The sequence below is a fragment of the Diospyros lotus genome, chromosome 3 (genome assembly GCF_014633365.1).
Source record: "Diospyros lotus cultivar Yz01 chromosome 3, ASM1463336v1, whole genome shotgun sequence".
NCBI classification, from domain to species: domain Eukaryota; kingdom Viridiplantae; phylum Streptophyta; class Magnoliopsida; order Ericales; family Ebenaceae; genus Diospyros; species Diospyros lotus.
In genome coordinates, this window is record NC_068340.1 from 36,618,346 (window position 1) to 36,642,453 (window position 24,108).

At 33.6% G+C, this 24,108-nt stretch overlaps 1 protein-coding gene across 1 annotated transcript; it reads left to right on the forward strand.

Moving 5' to 3' along the window:
- Positions 1-14,606: 14,606 nt before the first annotated feature.
- LOC127797859 (ethylene-responsive transcription factor ERF106-like) lies at positions 14,607-15,724 on the forward strand. Its single transcript, XM_052331022.1, has one exon. It carries the CDS (start codon positions 14,746-14,748, stop codon positions 15,511-15,513), a length of 768 nt encoding a protein of 255 aa, XP_052186982.1. The 5' UTR covers positions 14,607-14,745; the 3' UTR covers positions 15,514-15,724.
- Positions 15,725-24,108: the final 8,384 nt, after the last annotated feature.

The window sequence follows — 24,108 nt, forward strand, 5'->3', positions numbered from 1 at the left end:
ATTTTCTTATTAAAAAAATTTGTCACTTTTATAAATTACTGACACAAATATGTTTGTCACTACTGGGACATTGACAAAAATATTTTATCACTATTGAATAATTTTGATAATTTTATTTTGTGCTTGTTTCTATTTTATTAAAAAAATATTTGTTAAAAAATTAAATAATTGACAAAATTATTTGTCATTATAAAATGTGCAACAAAAATTTATTTTCAAATTAACTAATAAGTGACAAAATTTATCTTATCACATTAAAAATTATGCCAAATAAGTTTTGTCACTATTCAAATTATGAAAAAATAATTTAGTAACCATTTTAATTTCTTACGAAATATTTCTTGTTAGAAGATATATTTTATCATGATAAAACATATGATCGGTATATAAAATTTGAATTTATTGTGACTAAACAAGTCCTTGTTGTAACAAAAATATTTTCTTTACAATAAAATAGTTTGTCCTAATAAAGTGATTTAAATGACAAAATATTATTTTTCATAATAAATAATACTAATGATATTATAACAAAAATCGATTTTGTCATAATATACTTATTGTGACTAACTTGATGACAAATCAACTATCACAATAAGTATATTGTGATAATTTTTATAATTATTATGATAAATTAATTTATTATAAAAAATCTAAATTCCTGTAACGCGTGTGTGGGGGGTCTAAGATAAGATGTCATGTTATGTGGGTGTGAACTGAAAATAAGAGAAGTTTCTATTTGGGTTAGAACGGAGTTAAGATATTAAGTTCAATGATTTCCATTTTAGTCTAAATTTTCCATGCATGATGAAATTGTTGGGCCTTTCATTCGTTGAGTTTCAAAGAGGCGTGGCAGGGAGTTGTTAATTTCTACTCACGCACGCATGGTCAAATGCTTAAAACATCATATTGTAACGCATATTATTGTTCTGAAAATTGTGGGATTCATTCTACTTTAAAAAGTCGAAGCTAATTGATTACAATGTTGAAATTGGGCCAAAATTAACTTCTTTCTTGTCCTGGTCTACGTTCATTACGTTTCATGAGTCCAAGGCCGGCTCAAGGGTTAAGGGTCTTAGGCCATTATAAATTTAGGGGTCCATTAAAAAGCAATACAAAAAATTTCTTTTATTTTTAATTTTTTATAATTATTTATCTATCATTCTTTTCAATTGTTAATTAAAAGTAAATAAATTTTGAACAACAATCTTTTTTTTTAGGCTGGTTTTGAAAAATTTCTGGTTTGATTTAGAATGTGAGATTGTGGGTAAAACTTGAAATAAACATACATTGGCCTACGACTAAACTAGTTTATATAAAGATAAAAGTATCTTGTGTGTCGCTGACCGTCGTGGGATGATAAAGAGTTAAGATGCACGATAAGGATATGGATCATCTTCTTGGATTTGATGAGAATTATGAGTTAATAAAAATCAGTGTATGAGTTATCTGGGATTGATGTAATCTATTATTGGTGCAAAAATCTCGACTTAGATGAAAATATTATCTAAGCTATTAGGCTTAGATGTAACTTGGGCACCGGGCTAGGTGCCAAGTTGTAAGCCGACCCAATAGATCAATACGATCCAACATATATATTAACCTTTTTTTAATATATCTTTCTCTATGGTTTTTTATTTTTTGTTGCATAAATTATCAAAAAAAAAAACTAAAGTTTGACTGAGTGTATCAATTCTACACCAGAGGATAAAAACATCAATTTTATATGTAACTTTTAATTTTCTATCAATTATACAATATCATGATAAATCTTTTAATGAAATAGAGGTATGTTAAATAAGAAAATGTGTAGTCTAATGCGTGAAATAGATAAAATATAATTATTTACCAATTTGATTCCTATCAATATGAGTTTGCAATTAATTACTAACCATTTCGGTGGACAGTAACTCATTAAGCACATATCTTCTCTACAAATCATGTGCATCAAACTTGTGTATATATAAGCTTGTCCTAAAATGTGTTTTTATTTTCCCTTTTTTTGTGCCTAAGCGAATTGTCCGTTTAATCTTCTAATATTGTGATGCTATGCTCTGCTTTGTCAAAAAGCTAGAGGTTCTCCAACCTGTCTGTGGTCAATCCACATGTGCCGAGAAAAAAAAAAAAAAATTGTTTACCTGAGTGGGGCTTTCGTGGAGAGGCGCTCGAATGCATCCCAAGAAAAGAAAATTGTTGCCCTCACGGGCGTAGTACGGATGACAGTCAGGTAACAGATTGCAGACAAGGATGCAGATTCGAGTCATGACAGTCGTAGTGTGGGAGTTTCATCCTCTTGTGGGGTGACTCCTTGTGGGCATTATGCATTGTGCCTCCTATCTAGTGCGTCACCATATACTGTGATTAATCCTCTCACGTGCACGGGATAGTGTGAGGGGCCATTAAGGTGAGTGACTTCACCTTTTAGAGACAAGGAAAGAAAATTGTTTTGTAGATGAAAAATGATTAAAATGAGTGTACGTACGGTCGTACGTACAGATTCAGATTTGATGGCTTGGTTGGATTAGGTTTGAAGCCATGACTTGCTTTGTCAAGGTGTTTGCACTTAATTAATCCGAGATTTGCTATTTTAATGTCTTCAGTTGTCAATTAATTACTTGCGTTGCTCTTTCTAGTGTTCAGTTCCATTTAAAAGGGTCGAGTTTATGCACTTTACAATAAAAAAAAAAAAAAGATAAATGAGTGTGGTGTGTGGGTTCCCATTGTCGGTCAATTTGAAATGCAAGATTTTCAAAAAAGTTTACCCTTTTTTCTATATTTGAAAACTTCTAAAAATAAAAAGGGCACAAGTATTTTTCGTCGCAATATATATAATTACGTTTCTATATTTCAAATTAGTTATCTTTAGACAATGATATTTAGTCAGAAATTAAATTAAATATCTTAACCTAAACGGGACGATATTTGCAATCCAATGTGAATTGGCCCTTTTATGTTATATTTTGATACCTTTGGTGCCATTGGCACTGTCTCTTGGATGCTATTTGTGCCTCTTTGGTTATTTTGATGTGACAAGGTTTTTATTTATTTATTTTTGTAAGAGTTATTTTGACTTGGGTTTAGTGTTTATTAATCTTTGGGTGTTGGGTTTTCGTCTATTTTGATTAGGAGTGTTCAAAAAAGTCGCTAGACCGCGGCTTTCGGCTGAACCGAACCAAACTGGATGATTTTTTGAACTGGCAATCCGATTTAGTTTGGAAAACTGTCAAACTACGCGGTTCGCGATTTGATAGATCGGCGATTCAATTCAAAACTAAACCACTCGCATATATAATCCATAATTTAGAAAAATATATATATTATAAATATAAAAAGGGGCAGCGACCTTTTTCGACTCTTCCTCTTATTTTTCTCTTTTCTTTCTCTCGAACCAAACCCTAACCCTAAGCCATTTGGACTCACCCACGCCCACCACACCTTCTTTCTCTCTCCTTTCCCTCGGCCATCAAGAATCGGCGCCAACCCACTAGCGGCCCCCATGTCGTCGCAGACTCACAGTCATAGCAATCAGCACCTCACGCTGTCACAGTCAGCACCTCACACCAGGGGCACCCATGCCATCGCAGGCTTGCAGCAATCCAACGCCAGTCATCCCATTTTCTTCCACCTCCCATTTTGATAGTCGATCGTCAGTTGCTGGTATGCTCTCTTTCTCTTACTTTCTGTTGATTATTTATTTACTTATTTTTAATCACAAAATGCTTGTGAGGAAAAACTTTTAGCGATGACTTCGTTTTGTATTTTCTGTACTTTTACTTATTTTGGTTTGGTTAGCTTGATGTCGAGGCCCCTTCTACTTCACCTTTTTACACTTTTATTTTAAGAGATAAAAACTGACTTGATAAACTTATGATCTTAATGACAAGTTTGTGCTCTTACTTGTCATTTCTAGATATTTTCAATTTCGACTTGCTTTTGTGTGTTTTTCAGTTGATTTTGGTTGCTGGGGGTTAGCTCTGAAATTGAGAAAATTGAACCAAACCAAAAAATGCAGTGTGGTTCAATTCAGTTTTTCGCACTTTGTTTTGCTTTGGTAGAAAACTAAGTTTGTGGTTCAATGCATTAAATCGGCTCAAAATCAGTTAAATTGAACCACCGAACATCCCTAATTTTGATACTTACAAGCAAATATCACTCCATGTTTGAATTTGATGTTAAAATTAAAAATCAATCTATATTAAGATATAATTACAAGCAAAGTTGGTGCCATGAAACGTAAGTTTTTTTATTTTTCTATATCCTTTAAAAATAATGAAAGATAAATTGTAATCATCTTTTCTTTTTACCTACACAACCACCCATCTAATCTAATATATATATATATATATATATATATAGGCACAAAAAACACAACAGAAGCCTGAAACACACACGACCTACATAGCTTGGTCCTTTGCGAGAAAAAATGGCATAGAGGGAACAAAAGTCACTTTTGGGATGGCAAAAGCTGTCTGCCCAATGGGCCATAGGCCCCATTGGGTGGGTTAATTTCGACCAAAAAAATCTTTGGTCAATCATTTTATTAATGCATGGATAAGTTAGTTTTTGTAATTTTTCATTTGCAGTTTAAATATTTTATCTTGAGTTTTATTTTATTTTCATCATATATAAATTTACATTAATACTATTGGATAAACTTTTTCTTCTTGTTTTTCCTTTCCTTGAGATTATTAACATTTTCTAATTGTAAGGTAATGTTACTTGATATATTTTTAGATCTATTACATACTATGTAATGTGTAAAAATATTTTTTTACTTCCTAAAGAGGTTGTGGGTTCCAATATTTTATATATTAAAATAAATTTATCATTTTTAAACAAAAATCAAATAAGGGTAATTTTAAAAAAATAGCATGAATTTTTAAGAATGTTGCATTTAAACAAAACATAAAAATTTAAGATTCTCATAAAAAAATACCCAACATTTTTTAGAATATTTAAAATTAACTAAACATAGAATTACATAAATTCTGAGAATCAAAGATTTTTAAGAGTATTTTCAAGAATCATTAATCTCAGAAATTTAAAAACTTCTCTTATACCAAATACTCGGTAAATATTTTCTTGTGTGATTAATATTATTTAGAATCTAAACATTATAATACTTGTTCCCTAATCAAAGTAGACTTTGATTATATAAATATAGGGGATGGATTCTTTCTTATTATAAATACAAGCTAAAGTTTGTTGTATAGAATATATAAAAATATAAATATTCTCTAACTAGAGCCCTCTTAAACTAGTTATCTTAGAACTTAAGATATGAACATCAAGAAGGACTCTGATGACCCTCCTTTAATGCTCGTGATCATTTGAGATTGTCAAGTCAAAAAGTTTACTTCCATCCTTTGAGGTAAAATGTTACAATCTAGTCATCCTCTAACAAGTTTAGTTTTTTGTGGGATGCTTTTGCTTCTATTGAATTTTATTAGACTTACAAATTGTATGGCTGTATATATTTTTATGCATAAATACACTTTTATTTTTCTATAAAAATAAAAGTCAAATCCAAAAAATGTCACCATATTGTCATTTAGAACATCTTGTTACCTGAGATATTATCTTTAATATTTAAATAATTTTAAGTATTTAAACCAATTATATAGTAAAGTCTACCTATATGTGATTTTAGATAAGATTGTAATTAACAATTTAAGATACTAGCTAGCATCTCTAAAATCTCTTCAATAGTTCTATTGTTTCATCTTTTAGGCTTTTGAACATTGCTGCCTTAAAGGTTAAGAGGGCCCATTCTAAAGTGATTTGAAACAATTTTATGTTTGTTTTGTGTATCCATAAAAGTTAAATTTTACTATACTCTTCCATTAGTCCAAATTTTGGTGGTATATATTCTTCGCATCACAAGTCACACAAACACATTGCCTACACATAATTGAGAAAAGCTCGACACTAAATATCAAACTTTACATGTCAACGATTTTTAATTGATAAAAAGAGAAAATGCTTTTGACTAAGAATATAACGTTTTCACTTTGAACCCAATAAAAATAGCATGTTAGTCATTTAAGACATTTAAAAAATTTCTATTAAGAGACATGTGAGATAGTATTATATCAATTTCCCCCTCTTAAACTCATTAATCTCTCGGTCAATGACCACCCAACAGCTAAGTGGTTCCAAATTCAAATTTAAGACTTTTAAGGGGTTATTTAATTGCAAAAAAATATATTTTTTATTTTTTATTTCTAATTTTCTATAAATTCTTTAGTTTTCATTATCCAAAGAAAATTAGTTTGAAAAACGCATTTAATCTCCAAATTAATAAGAAAAACTTAGAAAACAGATTTTTAGGTATTTTCTTAGTTTAGTTCAATTTTTTTTTTTTTTTTTGAAAAATGCACCTTCTAAATCTCTGTTCTCTGTTTGAAAAGTTATGTATTTGAACAACTTTTATAAATTTTCATAATCTATAAATTTTTCCACGGCTAAACACCCTGTAAGTTCCAACTGGAAGGGTGATTCTCACAAACTTATCACATCAGCTGGGAGTTGATTTTACACTGGTTAATTATTCTAACTCTTTCTTTTTGTACCGATTTACTTAATTAATTAATTGGCATAATAATACCATAGTTTTATATCAAACCAATTTTAGATAATATTATACCAATGAGTTAAATTATAAGTATAAAAAAAGTATAAATTAACTACCAAAACATGAATATGAAGCACTATTGTTCTTTTCATGTTGGAAAGCTCGATAGATTTGGAAAACGATCATAGAGATCGCTCTTGATATTTGTACATATTTTTCTCTTCATGTTGGGAGGACTATATATTTTATTAGTTTGTTCGATTTTCTAACTTTGAGCATGTTCTAATTTAAAGTAATAGACTTTTTTATTTTTAATAAAATTTTTACTTCAAAAAAATATTCAATGAATATGACAAGAGATTAGATATTTGAAGAGTTTAGGCTCCACAAGAATTAGTAGGAGCCATTAAGAATATCAAGGAAAGAACTTCAAATTGGCAAGTTGATGAAAGTGACAAGATTGGGGTTTGTTAGATATTTAATTAAAACAGCCTTGTGCGTGCACCAGCCAGTGGTCAACTTTGTACATTTTTGCTACCCAAAAATTGATGTAAATTGACCACTAACATAGTCCAACCACGATACAGACACTGTGTGCCAAAAAGTCAAGCCGCATACTTATTTTGTCGCCTTTGAATATAATACTTATACTTATTTGTATGTGAAATTTGTATACTCCATTTTATTTATAAAAAATGTTATTTGTGCTTAACGAATAACAAATAGAATGATCGAAAAATGTTAAAATAATAAAAATATTCTCACCTACAATTGTTTTCATTTCGCTTTCCATGGTTGTCTTATCTCTTCTCTATTTTCCCTTCTCATGGGCGTCTCAAGCAACCACCAACAGTCATCTCCATGTGTTAATTGCCGCATCGCCATCACCCTCTCCATCGCCAATAGTCGCTACAAGAAAATAATGAGTGATTAAAATATTTTCTATCCTTCATTGTTAAATTATAACTTCAATGTTCTATCGTTCATGTTTCAAAAAAGCACAAAATATAATCTGTCCATCATTGTCTTGCCTGTGAACCATTAAATTCTTTACTTTTTTATCAGTTTCAACTCAATATCATCGTGCATTTATGAGTCTTCTCTATATATCCAGCTATAGATTTTTTTTTATTTTTTTATTTTGGGTTTTGTTACTTGATATGGGCAGATGCATTTCTGGATCTAAGTCACAACGAATTCTTTCTTCCTAGGCAACACCATCGATGAAAACAAAGAACAGGGATAATCGTCAATGGCATCCAAAATAGAGAACAAAGATGATAGAGACTTACTCCCATGATGAAGTCCAATTAGACTTCATTCCCATGGAAACACTCCCCGATGAAGTCCAATCATGACTTCATCCATGGATCTTGATGGAAAGAAATTTGATCCTAGGCTTCATCCATGGTCATAATGAAGTTTTGATCCACAGTCAAGAAGCGTCCAAAAATGTCAACAGCGGTGGCAGGTAGGGATGACAGTCGCGATGAAGTTCTTTGATTCGCGGTTGAGAAGCGCCCGAAAATGTCAACGACAACAGATGCGACTGGCAACTGTGGGCAGCGCTGTGAGCTAGGGTGTAGGTGGGGGCAACGCCAATACAAGCTGGGGTATTGGTGTGGGTGACAATGGTGGTGGGTTTCTCAAGATTGGAGGTGCAGTGGAGCTGGTGGCAGTGATTTGATGGAGGAGTATTTTTATTATTTTATTATGTGTGTGTAAATATGTATGTACATGTAGCATTGCCTTTTATTTATTGTATTATAAATTTTACTAAAGCAACAATATAAAAGTACTTACAACAATGGGAAAGGAAGGGAAGTTAAAGAGAGTGTGAAATAGAGTGTACAAATTTTTACTCCCATCTCTTATAATTTGAGTTATTTTTAATATTTAGTCTTGTAATTACTTTTAAAGCTCTCAATTAATAAGGTTAGAGCACTATTAATTTCATATAATTTTACTTTCAGTGTCAAAGATAATCTGACCGCTACAAAAAACACTAAAACTTAAAGTAAACTATAAGGACGAGTTTGGTATTCAAATTAAATAGTGATAAATTAAGTTAAGTTGAGATAAAATAGTGACGAATGTAAAAAAAGAGTTAATAAAGAGAGAGAGAGAGAGAGAGAGAGAGAGAGAGAGAGAGAGGATAGGCAATTTTGTCCCTCCAGTTCAGAATTTTAATGCCAAAGAAGTAGAATAAAATTAAGTTTTGGGAGCTTTGGATTAATTTATATATTCCATTTCTATGGGATATCTCTTTTGTTTTGTTTTTGTTTTATATGATTCTCCCATCTTTATAAATGGTATGCCAACTCTCTCATTCACTTGACTAATTAAATGATCCATCTGAAGATAGTCCAAAATCATTTTGAAATTTAGGTAAAATTTACTCTTCTACTCAAAACTTGAGCCAAAGTTAAATTCCCCCCCCCCCCCCCCCCCCTCCAATCTTCTCTATTTTATGGTGGGAATGATTTTTCATTTGATTTAATCTTAACACCAACCTTTTTTAAAGAGTAACTCTTTTACTTAACAAAAGAGTATCTCTTTTCATTTAATTAGTGGAGTTAGGATCAGAATCTTATTTGAACAAAGTTAATAATTATATGTCTCACATCAATAGGAAACCATCTCATTGTAAAGACCCAAACTTGTGGCTTGAAGAGAGTTGATCCATCACCTCAATTAGAGGGTCAAGCCTGAAGAAATTAGTATTAGCTACCTATCTGGGTTGACAAGTAATTAAATTGTGTTTTTTATTACTTGGTTTGGTGACCCTAATAATTTCTACTTAAAGTTCCTTGCTCTGATTTTTCACTTATCTTTCTTATCAAAACCCTCAGTGTTGGTGGCCAGTCAGGTTTTGACCAAGGTGACGAAGCAAAGACATTGAGATCTTTAATTTAGATTTGAAGTTTGAGTCTTGTTAATTATGTGGGCAGGAAGGGTACTTTTCATACAGTTTGTATCCATGTACAATTGCATTTTTTAAGCCAGCTGTGAAATGCTATATATTTTATTATTATTATTATTATTATTATACAAGGCGGTAATTTAACTATTGGTCCATTCTACATCCATCAACTCCAAGTCTTCCATCATGTAGTTGTCTATTAAGGAAAATAGTGATGATATTAATAATGGTCCAAAATGAGACATTAAGGATAAACATGATGCACCCGATCGAGGTCAACTTCAGATGTGGAGCCAATGTTGTTTAGGGTTTTGAATATGAGGTGTGGTCAATTAATTTTACTAAGGGTTGTGTTTGATTGGCATAAAAAATATAAAATTATATATATATATATTTTAGTCAAATTCTAATTTTGAAAATAAAAGACTTTTATTCTACCCAATAAGGGATAAGCCAATAAGGTTTCTCTTTTTTCTTTCTTTCTTTTTATAAGGGATAATTGTTGTTCCTTTACTTTTTCACCCTCACACTTGTGTGAGGGTGATATTCACCCCATTAAAGGGGGTGAACAAAATCGCACTCGAGTTCCCTTACATACTCAACTAATTATCCCTTAATCAGGATCAGAGCTTCTTTTTGAGAGGGAGAATCACATCAATGTGAATTAAAAATGACTAGCTAGGTAGTGTAAAAATGAAGATCGATCTCTTTCCCATGATTGTCCCTTTTAGAGGAAAGTCGTACAATGTACAAGTGTTTAATAATGGTTAGCTTGGAATTAAAGTATATAATACCTCAAGTAACACTTAATAACTTGAAACTCACTCAAATGAACAAATAGAAACAGGAAATCTCTACCTCTCACATTGTCTGAATAAAAAGCTCCCATTCGGTGGGGGTTGTCTCACCGTATTGCCGGCGACGCGGCCTAACGTCACCGGCAACGCTAACGTAGTTGTGTGTATATATATTTATTGGACTATTTGTTATATTTATAAGCTATGTAACACAAAACTGCTCCTTCAAATTTTGTGAACCTCTAATAGAAGGAAAAATAATAAATAAATAAAATTACATGTATACACGCATTTTAATACTAGTAAATTTGTTTTATTTTATTTTATAGTTGTTTTCATTTTCTTTTCTTTTTTTTTGGTAAGTAACAACTGTAGTCTTCCAGGCAATTGAACATTAGTACCAACTTAGCAAAAAAAAAAAAAAAGTTAAAGATTAGTACCAAATGTCCCAAATTAAAAAAAAAAGGATAAACAAGAAAATTTGGAAATGGATAGAATATGGACGAAATTATGGCAAATCTACAAGTACAACTTGTACTCTTTAATTATAAAATTTGCATTTGTCTTCTCTTTTGCTTAAGATGGCACAGTACGTAAGTTGAATTCAAGTCAAAATAATAGACTAACTCAAACTCCCCTACTTTGTAGCATTACTTCTTTTATCCAATTATTATTATGCATAATGTGAACGACCCACAAAAAGCAAAATTTGAATTACTGTATTATTAACCATCAATTTGTAATTTATATATAGTCCAAGAGAGTTAACAGTTCAAGCAAATAAATGCTAACTCCCAAACACACCTTTAGTTTTCTGAGGCAACAAAAAAAAAAAAAAAAAGATGAAATTTGATGCTGGATGCTAGAAAATGAGTTTGAAAACAACATAATTGTTCGTAACAAAGACAAATTAAGTTGGAAAATGTCTACATTCACCTTAATTATATAAAGATGGAAGCCCGTTCGGTGGAAGCCTTGACCATAAGCCACATGATTATCGACCAAATCTTGCGTGCGTAATATTATATTCGTTTAAACTTTTCTACAGCCCAACACTTCATTTAACAAAAAGACCAAATTAAAGAAAAAAAATAAAAAATAATAATCTTACCTTTGAACAGCCCTTTTATTAGAATTTATATATTTTTAATTTTTTAAGAATTGAAAATGAATTTCATTATATATAAAATACATTTATTATACTTTAATTATTACGTTTCCCCAAAAAAATACTTTTTGAGTAAAATATTATTAAAAACATAAAAATAGACGAGCAGTGCTAGTGCCGACTCAAACATGAAAAATATTTGTTTTGCTGGCTGGATCAGCAAGCTGGTGCAAGCATGCACGATGGCCAACTGGGGTTCCATCAAAGTAGTGACGAGTCACGTTTTGGCCGGTTGGAGTTAGGGGCGTACAAAAAATCGGATAAATCAATTTAATCGAATCGAACCGATCGGGTTCGGTTAATTCGGTTCAATTAGTCATAATACACGATTCAGTTTCGATTATTTATTTTAAAAAAAATCAGTTCTTCGATTCGATTCGATTATTTTGATAAAAATAGCCCAAAACCAAATCGAATCGTAGAATAAACCAAACCCCCTTCCACATGGGAACCGAACCGTGACCCCCCCCCCCACCCCATGCAGACGCAGCACCCCATGTCTCACTTCCATTTCATTTTCTCTTCGTCATTCTCTCTCTCCCTTTCCCTCTCCCTTGCCATTTCATGTCATCCCAAATCTGGCCGCCGGAGAAGACGTCATCGTCGCTGATGGAGAAGACGAAGGCTCTTGCTATTCGAGGTTTCGTATTTCGTAGATCAAAAAGAAGAAAAGACCCAGAAGACGGAAGGACCGAACCGATCCTTGGTCCTTCCGTTTGCTCGCCCCCATCGTCTCCGACTCTCCTGCACGGTGGCACCATCGCCCCATTCGATGCCGTCGTCAACGCCGATGCAATGCTTCATCTCTACCTCTGACGCCAACTTGGACCTCTGACACAGTCACACGGCAACGCCGACTTCAACGCCTACGATGAGTGCATCTCTCTCTCATCCGATTTCCACCACTGTGCTCGCCCTTTGGTAAGTTTTTGGCAACTTCTATTTTTCCAGAAACTTGTTCGAGTTTGTTAACTATGGAATTAATTTTTAGAACTACAAAAAACCAACCGTCCGATCAAAGTCATTTTTTGATATATGAATCACCATGGTTGGGGGAATCCAATGATCGGAACCGATCATTGGAATCACCAGCCGGCCAGGTGGCCGGCGGTAACAGATGTTCAGTCTCTTTAGTATTCTAGGTTGGTTCAATTTTCGGTTCAGTTCGGTTATCATGATTTAGGTTTCGGTTAGTTCGGTTAGTGGGGTTAGTCGATTTAGTTCGGTTCGGTTCGATTATTATATGTTGGTCGGTTTAGTTCGATTCGTAATTTTCGGGCAATTCAATTCTGTTCGGTTATAACCGATTACATACCCTTAGTTGGAGCCTTGCCCCAACTGATTTTTTTATTTTTTTATTTTTTTATATATATTATTATAAATAATTATAATTTTTATAATTTGACCAATTGAGATTCTTTTCTTACTCCCCACTGTATCAAAGTGTTAAGCCGCCCAGCACGAGCTTTTTTTGCTTGACTCCAATGGCAGCCACCAATTCCACCACCACGTCATCTGCTCCCCACAACCACCACCAACCAACCCAGCCAATTCAGCTTCCTTTCGGTCACTACGTAGGTACGTGTGAAGTTCAATGGGTTTTTAGAGTCACGTTGTGGGTTAAATTTCAATTAATTTATTAAATATTAAACGTTTAATCTATCAAACACCACACTTTTTTCGTAGATGAATTTGGAAAACTCATTAGTTTCCCATACTGTATCTTTCCTTCACTCCTGTAATGTTAAAAGTCAAAAATTTACTAGAAATGATGACCCAGTCCTTTTCCAATGCTCCATACACAAAGCTATGCAACGGACCCCCCAACTTTGGAAAACTAACATATATGTCCAGACTCAATCAGACACGGCAATAATATTACAGAGAAGATATTTTAGAAGATGAATATATTCACATATTTAAAATTATTATTTATATATTAATATAAATAAGATATATAGCAAACAAACACCTTTAAATAAAAACAGTGTTTTATTATATATTATTTGTCATTTGAAATTTTAAATTAATTATTTCTGGATTTTTTTTATTTATTTTTTGCTAGAAGCCCAAAAAAATAAAAATATATATATATTGAAATAACCCAAGCGGGGAGCAAAAGTAGGTGTTGTGGCGAATAATTAAACCGAGTTAAGTTGATTATATTTGTTTGGTTAAGCACATCAATTAGCTAGCATATATATATATATACTAGGGATAACCCGTGCCTGAAGGCACGATGCAACTAAAAAAAATCAAACATTGAATTTGAACTTAAAATAATCAAGCACTGAAGTCACATTCGCACCTTTCCACCGCAAAGAGCACTGCTGTTTATCGCCGCCCCCATCGCCCCACCACCACAACTCCCCTCCTGCCGGTCGCCCCCATCCGTTAGCCCCCCATCGTTTGCACTGCTTGCTGTCGCACCCCGCCGCCGCACCATCGGACCAAATCCGCCATCACGCCAGTCTCTTCATCTCCATCGCTATCCTCCACTTTCTCTATCTCTCTCTCCCCCACACTCTTTGTCTAAAACAACCTACCGCCCAAAAAGCAGTATTAGCCGACCGTCGCTCCCCTCACCCCGCCACTGCCTTGAGCATTGTCCGTCGTCGCCCCTCCCTCTGTGCTCGCACCGCCTCATCCCCACCACCGTAAATAGCACTGCCATTACCCTCTATCGCCCTGCCATTACCACTAACATCGTGGGCCGTCAACTGCCCCCCGGTTTGCACCCCTCCCTCCACCATCGCCCCCACTCTTCAGCCCCCCGTAGTGATATTGTCGATAACTGCTGTACTTCAACCTAAAAATATTTGACTATATAATTTTAGATACCAAGAAACAAAAAATTAGTAATGCTAAAAGTTAACACAGATTTCAATGGCAGTGAAATGTTATTTTCAAATCAGTTGCTACCAAATCTAATAATAAATAACTATCATATATAGAAAATATTTAACGGGTTACAATCAAGAGAAAAATAAATAAAAATATAAATATCTAAGAAAAAAAAAAAAAGACTAACCAAATGTTTAGAATATATGTATTTTAACAATCACATTAAACCCCTTGTAAAACAACCGTACACTCCCCTATATAAACCCCTTGCCACACTTCATTCTTTCCACTCCACAACCTACCTTGAATACAAAGAAAGCTCTTGGCTTCTCCCTCCCTCCGACATCCACACACCATTCTTCCACCTTACTTTTCAACTTTATATATATATATATATATATATAAAATATATAGCAGAAGAAGCCAAAAAAGTTGGTCTCCTATGGCCTCGCCTGCGGATCAGCAGGCCGCAGCCTCGGCCTTGGATTTCATCCGCCACCACCTCCTCGACGATCACTTTGCTTTCTCAGAGAATTGTAGCGTGATCAATGATCATATCAACCTTAATAATCCATCAAATTTCACGTCCTTTGGAAACAAATTCGCCCACATTTCCCCGGCTCCTGAACCAGCCGCCTCCGAGTTTAACGAATGGTTGAGCTTCGAATATGTATCGAGGTTCGAGATACAGCCACAGCCGGATGTAATTGCTTCGGCTCCTGGCTGGCCGGACCCCATTTCGACCGTGAAGGCGTCGTGCTCCGGCGTCAGGAGGCTGCACTACCGGGGCGTCCGGCGGCGTCCATGGGGGAAGTTCGCGGCGGAGATTCGGGACCCGAACAAGAGAGGCACCAGGGTGTGGCTGGGTACTTTCGACACCGACGTCGAGGCGGCGAAGGCCTACGACCGGGCTGCGTTCAAGCTGCGTGGATGCAAGGCCATAGTCAACTTTCCCGATGAAATCGGGAAATTGCCGGAGTGGGTCTCCGAGCCACCGGCGGAGAGTTCCAGGAAAAGACGCAGAATGAGTGGTTCAGGCGCCGGTGAAAGAGCGGGGAGGGCGAAGGTCGAGTCTCCGGATAAGGAGACCGTTCCGGCCGCTTGTCCTGCCAGCCCGCCGAATTGGATTTTGGACGTGCCACTTTCGCCATCGTCGCCATTATCGACTTATGCCTACCATGGGCCACAGTCGCAGCTTGTCGTTATGTAACGGCATTTGGAAATTACAACAGTTAGGCAAGTTTGAACAATGTATAAATAAGAGTCTGGCCGTTGGATAAAAGGAGGGAAGTAATTCCATGGAACAAACCCCCAAGTTTTAATCACAATACTTTGAGATATATAGTTTCCATATGAACTCTATTTCGATTTCGGTAATAATTTTTGTCAGTTCAGTTATAAAATTAGTTCAAATACTTGATTGTTATTGGTCTTAATTAATTAAGCAAAGCCATCTCATTAATTAATTAAACCCCTATATAATTCATATATTTAAGCATCACCAAATTACAAGAACTAGCTAGTACGTACGTAAATGCGACGCTACCAAAAAACTAATCTCTCAGCATAAATTTTTCTTTTTTTTTATGGCCAACCATTAATCACACGGACTATATTACCATAAAGGCTTCTACTAATATATCATATATGACAAGAAAAACAGATTTCATACGAATTTTGGTAACCCAGTATGAATTAGTTTCACATAAAAGTTAATTATAATATATGCAAAATTAGATGCTTACCTGTTGACTGCCCTTGATTATATGCCGAACTTGCATCTTTTTGCTTTCTCCACTTTTTCAATATATATGATGTAAATAACAATAACAAAATCTTAATTAATCAGTTAAGGTTGTGTAGAGTTTTGTTAGTTTTTAAGATGGGGTGAATTAAGTTTTTTTACTTTCAAAAAAATTAAGGCAACTAGTAAAAATTAAAGAAATGTAGCACACAAAGATATATAATGGTTTGGTTATGTCTACTCTACTACCTTAGTTCTCATCTAAGGATTTAGTCAAAGCAACTTGATTATTGAGATAGCTTTTGAATCAGGCCCAACTACAAATCTTTGTAACCAGTAGTTTTTCAACAGGTTTAGTCACAACCAATTTATTATATATTAGGGTAAGGCTTATTCTTTATAATGTCACAAATAAAAATATAAAAAGGAATTCAAGAAAAGGTATAAGGTTAACAAGATTATGGACTCTTCTCTTAAATATACAAGGAGATAGAATTAGATTAGAAATGTCAAAAGGGCCGGCCCGAGTCGACTCACGGGCTTTTTAAATGGGCCGGGTAAAAGGGCCGGCTCGGGCCCGAGCCTTTTGCCGTGGATAGGGCCCGACCCGGCCCACGGCCCTCCTGCAGGGGGGCTGGGCTGGAGGGCCGAGCCGGGCCCTTAGCCCACAAGGCCTAGCGGGCTTGGCCCTTTTTTTTTTCTTTTTAAATATTTTTTTAAAAAATAATACATATAATATATACATATATAAAGATCAAAATAATACATATATAAAAATCAATTTTTTTTATTTTTAAAATACTTTCTATCTTAATTCTTAAGTTTTAAATATTATTTCATCATTTTATATTTCAAAATTCTATTTGCCTTATAAATTTTCTTGTGAATTGATATAAAAAATAATATACATATAAAAAGAAGAATGTTTATTTATAATTTAAATATATAAAAAATTTAACTTAAAAATTTTAAATAAATTGATGGTTATTATTTATATATATTGCGAAATGTAAATTTTTTAGTATCCAATATCAATAAGTACTAAAGAATAACATAATTAAAAAAAAATGAGTAAATATACAAGGAGATAGAATTACATAAACAAAAATAAACTCAATCTCTCATCTTTTGAAAAAATAGAACAAGACTTTTGATTGTAAGCTCTTAGAATTTTCAAAATCTTTCTTTCTTTTTGAGTTCACAGCATTTTGTTCTTCATCAGACTTCCATCTCATCTCCTTTTATGGTGTTCTGCTCTTCAATACCTTTGTTGAGTTGTCTTTCAAAAAAGAGAATGTTCATTTTGTTTTGTATCTTAACTACCATATTTTATTTCTAGAGAACTTCAAAATTCAATTAGAATATCTTAATTATGTACAATTTATCTGTGAAGACCATTTAATATTCTAAAAAGTAGAAACAGATCGCATTTAATGAGTTGTAAAGGGTATAAATTTAAAATTTAGACAAATGTTACTTGAGTATAAATCTGTGCTTACTCAACTAAATTTGATATTTACTTGATTATATTAGTTTTGTAATACTATTTTTATAGCTTAGTCGATTAAATTTTTGATGTAGAAAATTTTAACATATACTCGATTATAAGACTTTATTTACTCGAGTACATAAAGATCTTTACTCGAATATAAATTTTCGTACTCAATTAATTTTATGGTCTAGATATTTGACATATATATTTCATATATGTATTTACTTGATTACAAAAACAATCTACTTTAGTACATATGATATATTACACTATTAATACTTCAAGTACTTGATTACAAAAGCAATCTCAGACTAGCAAAATTTTGAAAGATATATACTTGATTGCAAATTCTATTCATTACAAATGAATCATTACTCAATTATAAAAATTAATTACTCAATTAATTTTAACTCACAGAAACTTGAATTAATTATTCAAATACAAACTCTTATTTAGTCATGTAAACACCCCCGTCCAGATATTCCCAACCCCCCGGACTACCCGAACGGAAGCGCCTACGGGAGGAGAAAAGTAATAAACATCGAGACAAGAACCACCCTGACATGAATACTCAAAAAAATGAGAGCAACGAAAGCGAAGCTAAACACATGCATGCACTATGGGTACCCCGCTATCACAGCAGTCACATGGTAATTAAATGAATACAGACTCCTGTGCCGACATACACAAGACTCGAGCAATAACCTAGCACAGTAAGAATAACAGAGTAAATTCTACTCAACCATCAGAGTTGACCGGGATTGCCTGTACACAATACAAACTCTGCCACCAAAAGCTAACTCCCTTGCCATGGCCCACGCTGTCATTACCCGAAATGATGGAAGAACAAGGTGAGTCGAGAGACTCAGCAAGCATAAGGAAAGAAAGGCTGCAGGCTACACAAAATCAGAAATCTCAACTCAGAATAAACCCCCAGGTACACACAAGCCATGAGACGCTACAACACAATAGCATAGCATAATAAAAGTATATATCGGTCCTTGGGGCCAACACAAGACACCTGGCACCCAAGTCCCATACCAACCTGTCGCTGCCCTGGACGGTAACAAATACCTCCAGCCAATCTGTGCGCCATCCCGGGTTGGCACTCCCGTCACCCGTCCATGTCGGTACTCCCGACACCTGTCCCTGTTGGTACTCCCGATAGCCGAGCCATAGGCTCCCTCGGAACGGTACTCCCGTCCGAGAACTAAATACTAACAGTATCCATGCAATGCACATAAAAATGCAATGGCGTAGTGAGCATCAACGTGATACACTAGCGCCCATACATCTAGGCATCAGGCCATGCTCCGCCCACATAGTAAACCACATGCGATGCATATGACCATGCTGGATGCAACCTAACCAAGCTAGCATGTCCGTGTCCAAGCATACTCAATAAATGAATATCCCAATATGCAACCCGTACCCATGTGCATATCAAATCATGGACAACAATATAATAAATCTAAACGTGCAGTAAATCACATACTGGTAGAGCTAATCAGCAGTGCCCAACACCGGTCAACGGCCAGTGATAAGGAGTGTCCACCCGACGATCCACTTCAGGGCCGTATAATAGTCTACCCCAACATCACCAACAACCGACCCATGCCCTACTGCTCGATAGCTCTAACCGTACCATAAATAAATCCGAGAAAACTGTAAATAAACCCGATAAAATCGTACATAAACCCGCACGTCTAGAAACCTAGTTCCCAAACTGGTTCAGCATCATTCCCAAAGGAATGGGGGCGATACAAACCCCCGTAAACTCACAACAAATAAAACTTTAGAAGTTCTGGATTTAATTTAAATTAAACCCAATGAATAATAATTCAACAAATAAGGCTAGGTGCTGAATTAAAGTAAGGGAGGTGATAATATACAGGAAATCACGGGGTCTTTCATGGGAATTAAAGATTAGGAAGAGAGGGTTAAGAGCTTGCCTTTACACAGCCGTTTCTTGCATTTATTGCACTCTCGCTGCGAAGTAAAACATTTAATAGCGATTAATAAAACCCTGGCTCGCATTTAATTAAATCTAACCGTGTAATATAAATAATTTAACCGCCTAAAATCCCACGTAGGCGCACCGTAAATAAAACCCCGACAAGTCTTATATTTGATTTAAATTATATTACATCAATAACATCCTTAATATATATATACTTAATTAATTAATATATATAATAAAATTAACTTAACGCATCCTAATATACAAACAGTGGCATAAATTCCTTTTCTTTTCTTTTATTCTAACTTCATCTAACTTCATTGCCTATCACACACAGTGGCCTTCACGCCATACACTGTGTTCACACACACACATATATATATATATATTTAGATATGCAATTGGCACCCTCACTGTAACGTAATTCTCACAATCAAAACAATATACACACAATAAACTCACCATTTGCACACAGTGTATTATTATTATATATATATATACATACACAATAAATTAATACACACTGCAAATTAGTTTAATTTAACTAAAAATTAATAAATTCGCACCTTAAATCAAATTTTAACCGTAAAAATTAATTCACATAACTAACACAACTTACCTGAATTTATAGACTTTTTAATTAAATTGCATTTCTTCTATTTTTTCTTGATTTTTTTCCCTCATTTCCATGGCCGCGCACGACTTCATCTTCTCCAATTTTTCTCTTCACTGATGCTGTAAAAACTAACAAATTTGAGGCTGAAATCGGGTTAAAAGAGTGCAACAGAGGGGCTGCCAGAAGCTGCCGCGTGGCAGCCAGCGCATGACCGCCTTCAGGCCACGAAACGACGCCGTTTTGGGCGTCTCCTTGGTGGAAAAATCACAAGTTTCCTCCCCCGGCGCGCGCATGCCCCGTGTGATTCGATCACTCGCCCAGCCCACGGACGCCCTCGCGCGCGACCGCTTGCGCCACACGCCTTCTTCAACCTATATGTGCCTTCAGTTAAATTTAAAGTGACTTTCAGTCACTTTTCGAATTTTGTACCAACACCACTGAACTTCTGAAAACCTCACTTGCACCCTACATTTAATTACACAAACACCCCGAAACTTCTAAGAATCCCACTTTTATCCAAATTTTCAGAAATCCAATAAATTAATTTATTCTACTATTTTCATAAATAAATAATTATTTTCTTTAAACAATAAACACTCAATAATCACCAAAAATACAAATTAAATCATTATTTCCTCATTTCCATAAATACTCCCAATTAAATTAAGTAAATACCTAAATTTCTTATTTTTCTCGAACCCATATAAATAAATACTTCCTCTTAAATTCTCAAATATTCAATAATGTCCTCAAACACCGGGCTAAATAATTATTATTTATTTTCAAATTTCAGGATATTACAAGTCAAGTACATTAAATCTTTACTTAAATATACCAATATTTGTAATCGATTACTTATTGAATAGCTAAAGTTTACTCGATAACAAATAATATGTACTCGATTATAAAAATCTCCTTACTTTGAATTTTGGCTTAAGGTTTTTCTAACACAAAAAAATACTCGAGTGTACACTAAATTTTACTCGAATACAAGAATTGAATCTCACATTTTCTAGATTAATGAAGCTTGTTAATTACTCAATTAAGAAGAACCTATTAATTAATTGACTTGATTTATGAATAAACCTTGACTAACTCGATTATTACATATATCATTCTTGATTATATAAACACTATCTTTGTCATCATCATTTAACATAAATTTATTTATTTCCTCATTAAATCAAAACAAACAAATTACTCAACAGGTTGATTAAATGAATTTTAGTTTATCCAACAAAATAATAGAACCTAATGAGAACAAATAAGTTCTAATTTCATTCATGTTATATTTTCTATAATTAAGTTTATATATCCTATGTGACCCATAAAAAGGTTTTCTATCAAATTTTTTCTACCTTTTATTATAAACTCTTTTTTCATTTTATTTAATTTCCTCGCAAATAGACGACAATTTTTTAGTCAAATATACACACTATACGAAAGGCTTTATATATATATAGTGCTTTAGCATGGAATGGACATAATTTAGTATATAAATGTCCCAAAGCATGAAGGAAAACATGGATATTTTTTAGTCAAATATCCACACGAATGCTTAAATGATCTTTTCGTCTTTTCTGTGACTTCAATGTCAGTAGACAAAGATGGTTGAAAAAATAAAAAATAAATAAAAAAAAAAGGAAAGCATATATATATATACCAATCAAGCCATCCTATGAAGGATCTTTAATGGTTTCACTTTGACAAAACGCACCTACTACTTGTATATAAATACTAATTTCTACGTGTTTTATTAACATCCAGTTGCTTATTTTTTATTATTTAGTTTATTCATCAAACATCGAGCTTTGCTCCTCCAAGGCTCTGTTGGGATTGAAGGATTTGGAAATCATGGAAAGAATTTTCTTCTATTCTATTTTAATTTATGGAGAACATGAAAGTGAAATGACGTGGTTAATTAATATTTTAATGTTTTTAGAAGATAATTAAGTAAGTATAATTTTTCACTTAAATTTTACTTATTTAACTTAAATTCTCTGCAAACGAACAAAACTCATTGTCTGATCTGGCCAAAGAAAAGGAAGAATACAATTTGTGTGTATATTAATTACCCATTAAATTTAAAACGTGCCTTGACTAATTATTTGGTGCTTTAAATTTTATTATTAAAATTAATTAAATTTTAATGGACCATATATATATAAAACAATTTCTTTTTATATAATCTAGAAAAAACAATTATATCGTCCATTAAAAAAAAAAAAGAGAAAAGATTAAATCAAGTCTCTCGAGTTAAAACTATCCTAATGCTCAATAAAAAGATTGAGAGAAAAGTTCCAATATTAAAATATTCTAAAAGAAAAACACTTCAAATTAATATAAATTACCTAATTATATATTCCTTGCAATATATATATATATATATTTATGTAATCTGGTCAGAGTCAAATGGTTGAAAAGAAGCAAAGCGCAACAATTGCTGACCTGAGTCGATTAAGATGCAGAAAAGTACTTAAAACCCTTTAATTTTCTTCATGCAGATGCAAATGGGCCTGCGAGGGAGACTTTTAAAGGGAAGGTGCAGCCAGTTGCTGCTTTCTGCCAAAAACCTTTCTTTCATCCATAATTAAACCAATCATTCATCAGCACCCAAAGGTTAAGAGTTCGGAAAATATATATATATATATATATATATATTGTCAAATTCTGTGTATAACCTGATTTTAAACATAATAAATTATTGCTTTATTACAAACGTTAAAGGGTTAGTGGAAAAAATGGTCTCTTAATTTTTAAATGTTTTAATTTGTTATAGCAACAATCAAAATGTGTTCCCTCAAGAAGAATATAAAAAATGAATAAATATATCTTTTCATTTACCTATTTATTAAATTATATATACATTTTTATTTTAAACCAAAAATCACATTTTTTAAAAATAAACATGAACAGGGATGTTTCTTTAATGTTAAACTCAAAAAGTATATCTTTTGAAATTTAACAAAAAAATATGTCTCTTAAATTCTCAATTAAGAGAAATGTCGTCTCTTTAAGGAAACCTTTTAAAATTCTTACATAAAAAAAAAAAAAAAAAAACATGTCTTTTGATTGAGAAAAAACAAAAAATAAATAAAAGCATGTCTCTTAATTAAAAACATAATTAAATCCAAAAGCATGTTGTTGCGAACAAATTACAAAACAAAGGGTTAGTGCAAAACTTAAATCAAACCAAGATCTAATCGAAAATAAGAACATGAAGAACAGTAAAGAAAGAACTCCCTGTTAAACCGTTCAATGCTCAGATCTAGTGCTCGCTCAGCACTTTAGTAACGCCAACAAATAAGGACCACAAAGTCACAAAAAAAACCCCAAACTATAAGCCCAGAAAACCCCAACACCTCTCAGTTGAACACAAATGAAGCACTCTCTCCCACAAACAATTAAAGCCACACAAAGTAGGTCACCACAAAAGGTAGATCGATCACAAAAACGATGGGTCAAAAGCACAAAGTCAAGAAAAAAATTTACCCAAAAAGGATGATCGAAAACCTCCTAAATAAGGCACACGCATCATCAACAAATCAGCCAAGATCACCAAAGAAAGATGCGGCCTCTCAACATGGAATGAGGCATTGAACCGAGATGGAAACAGAGCCATGGAAGATCAGCCACAAAAGAAAAACCACGAAAGAAACAATCAACCAAGCAAGAAAACACGAGAGAGAGATTAGGGTTCGGCCACGAGAGGAAAACACCAAAAGGGAGGCCATACAATGGCCTTTTTATATGTGGGCTTTAAAGCTTAAAATAGTGAGCTTCTCTCACTTGAGCAAATGGGCTAAAGCCCATTTCTCCTCTAAATTGGGATTGAGACTTGTAACTCGACTTCTAAAATGGACTGCTTAAAAGTAGTGATGGACTTAGATTCTTCAATCTTGGTCTAAAACCTATAAAAATGAAACTCACCTAAAAAATCGTCACAACCTTAAACCTCATTAGAAAATATAAACCCAACACATGTCTATTTGT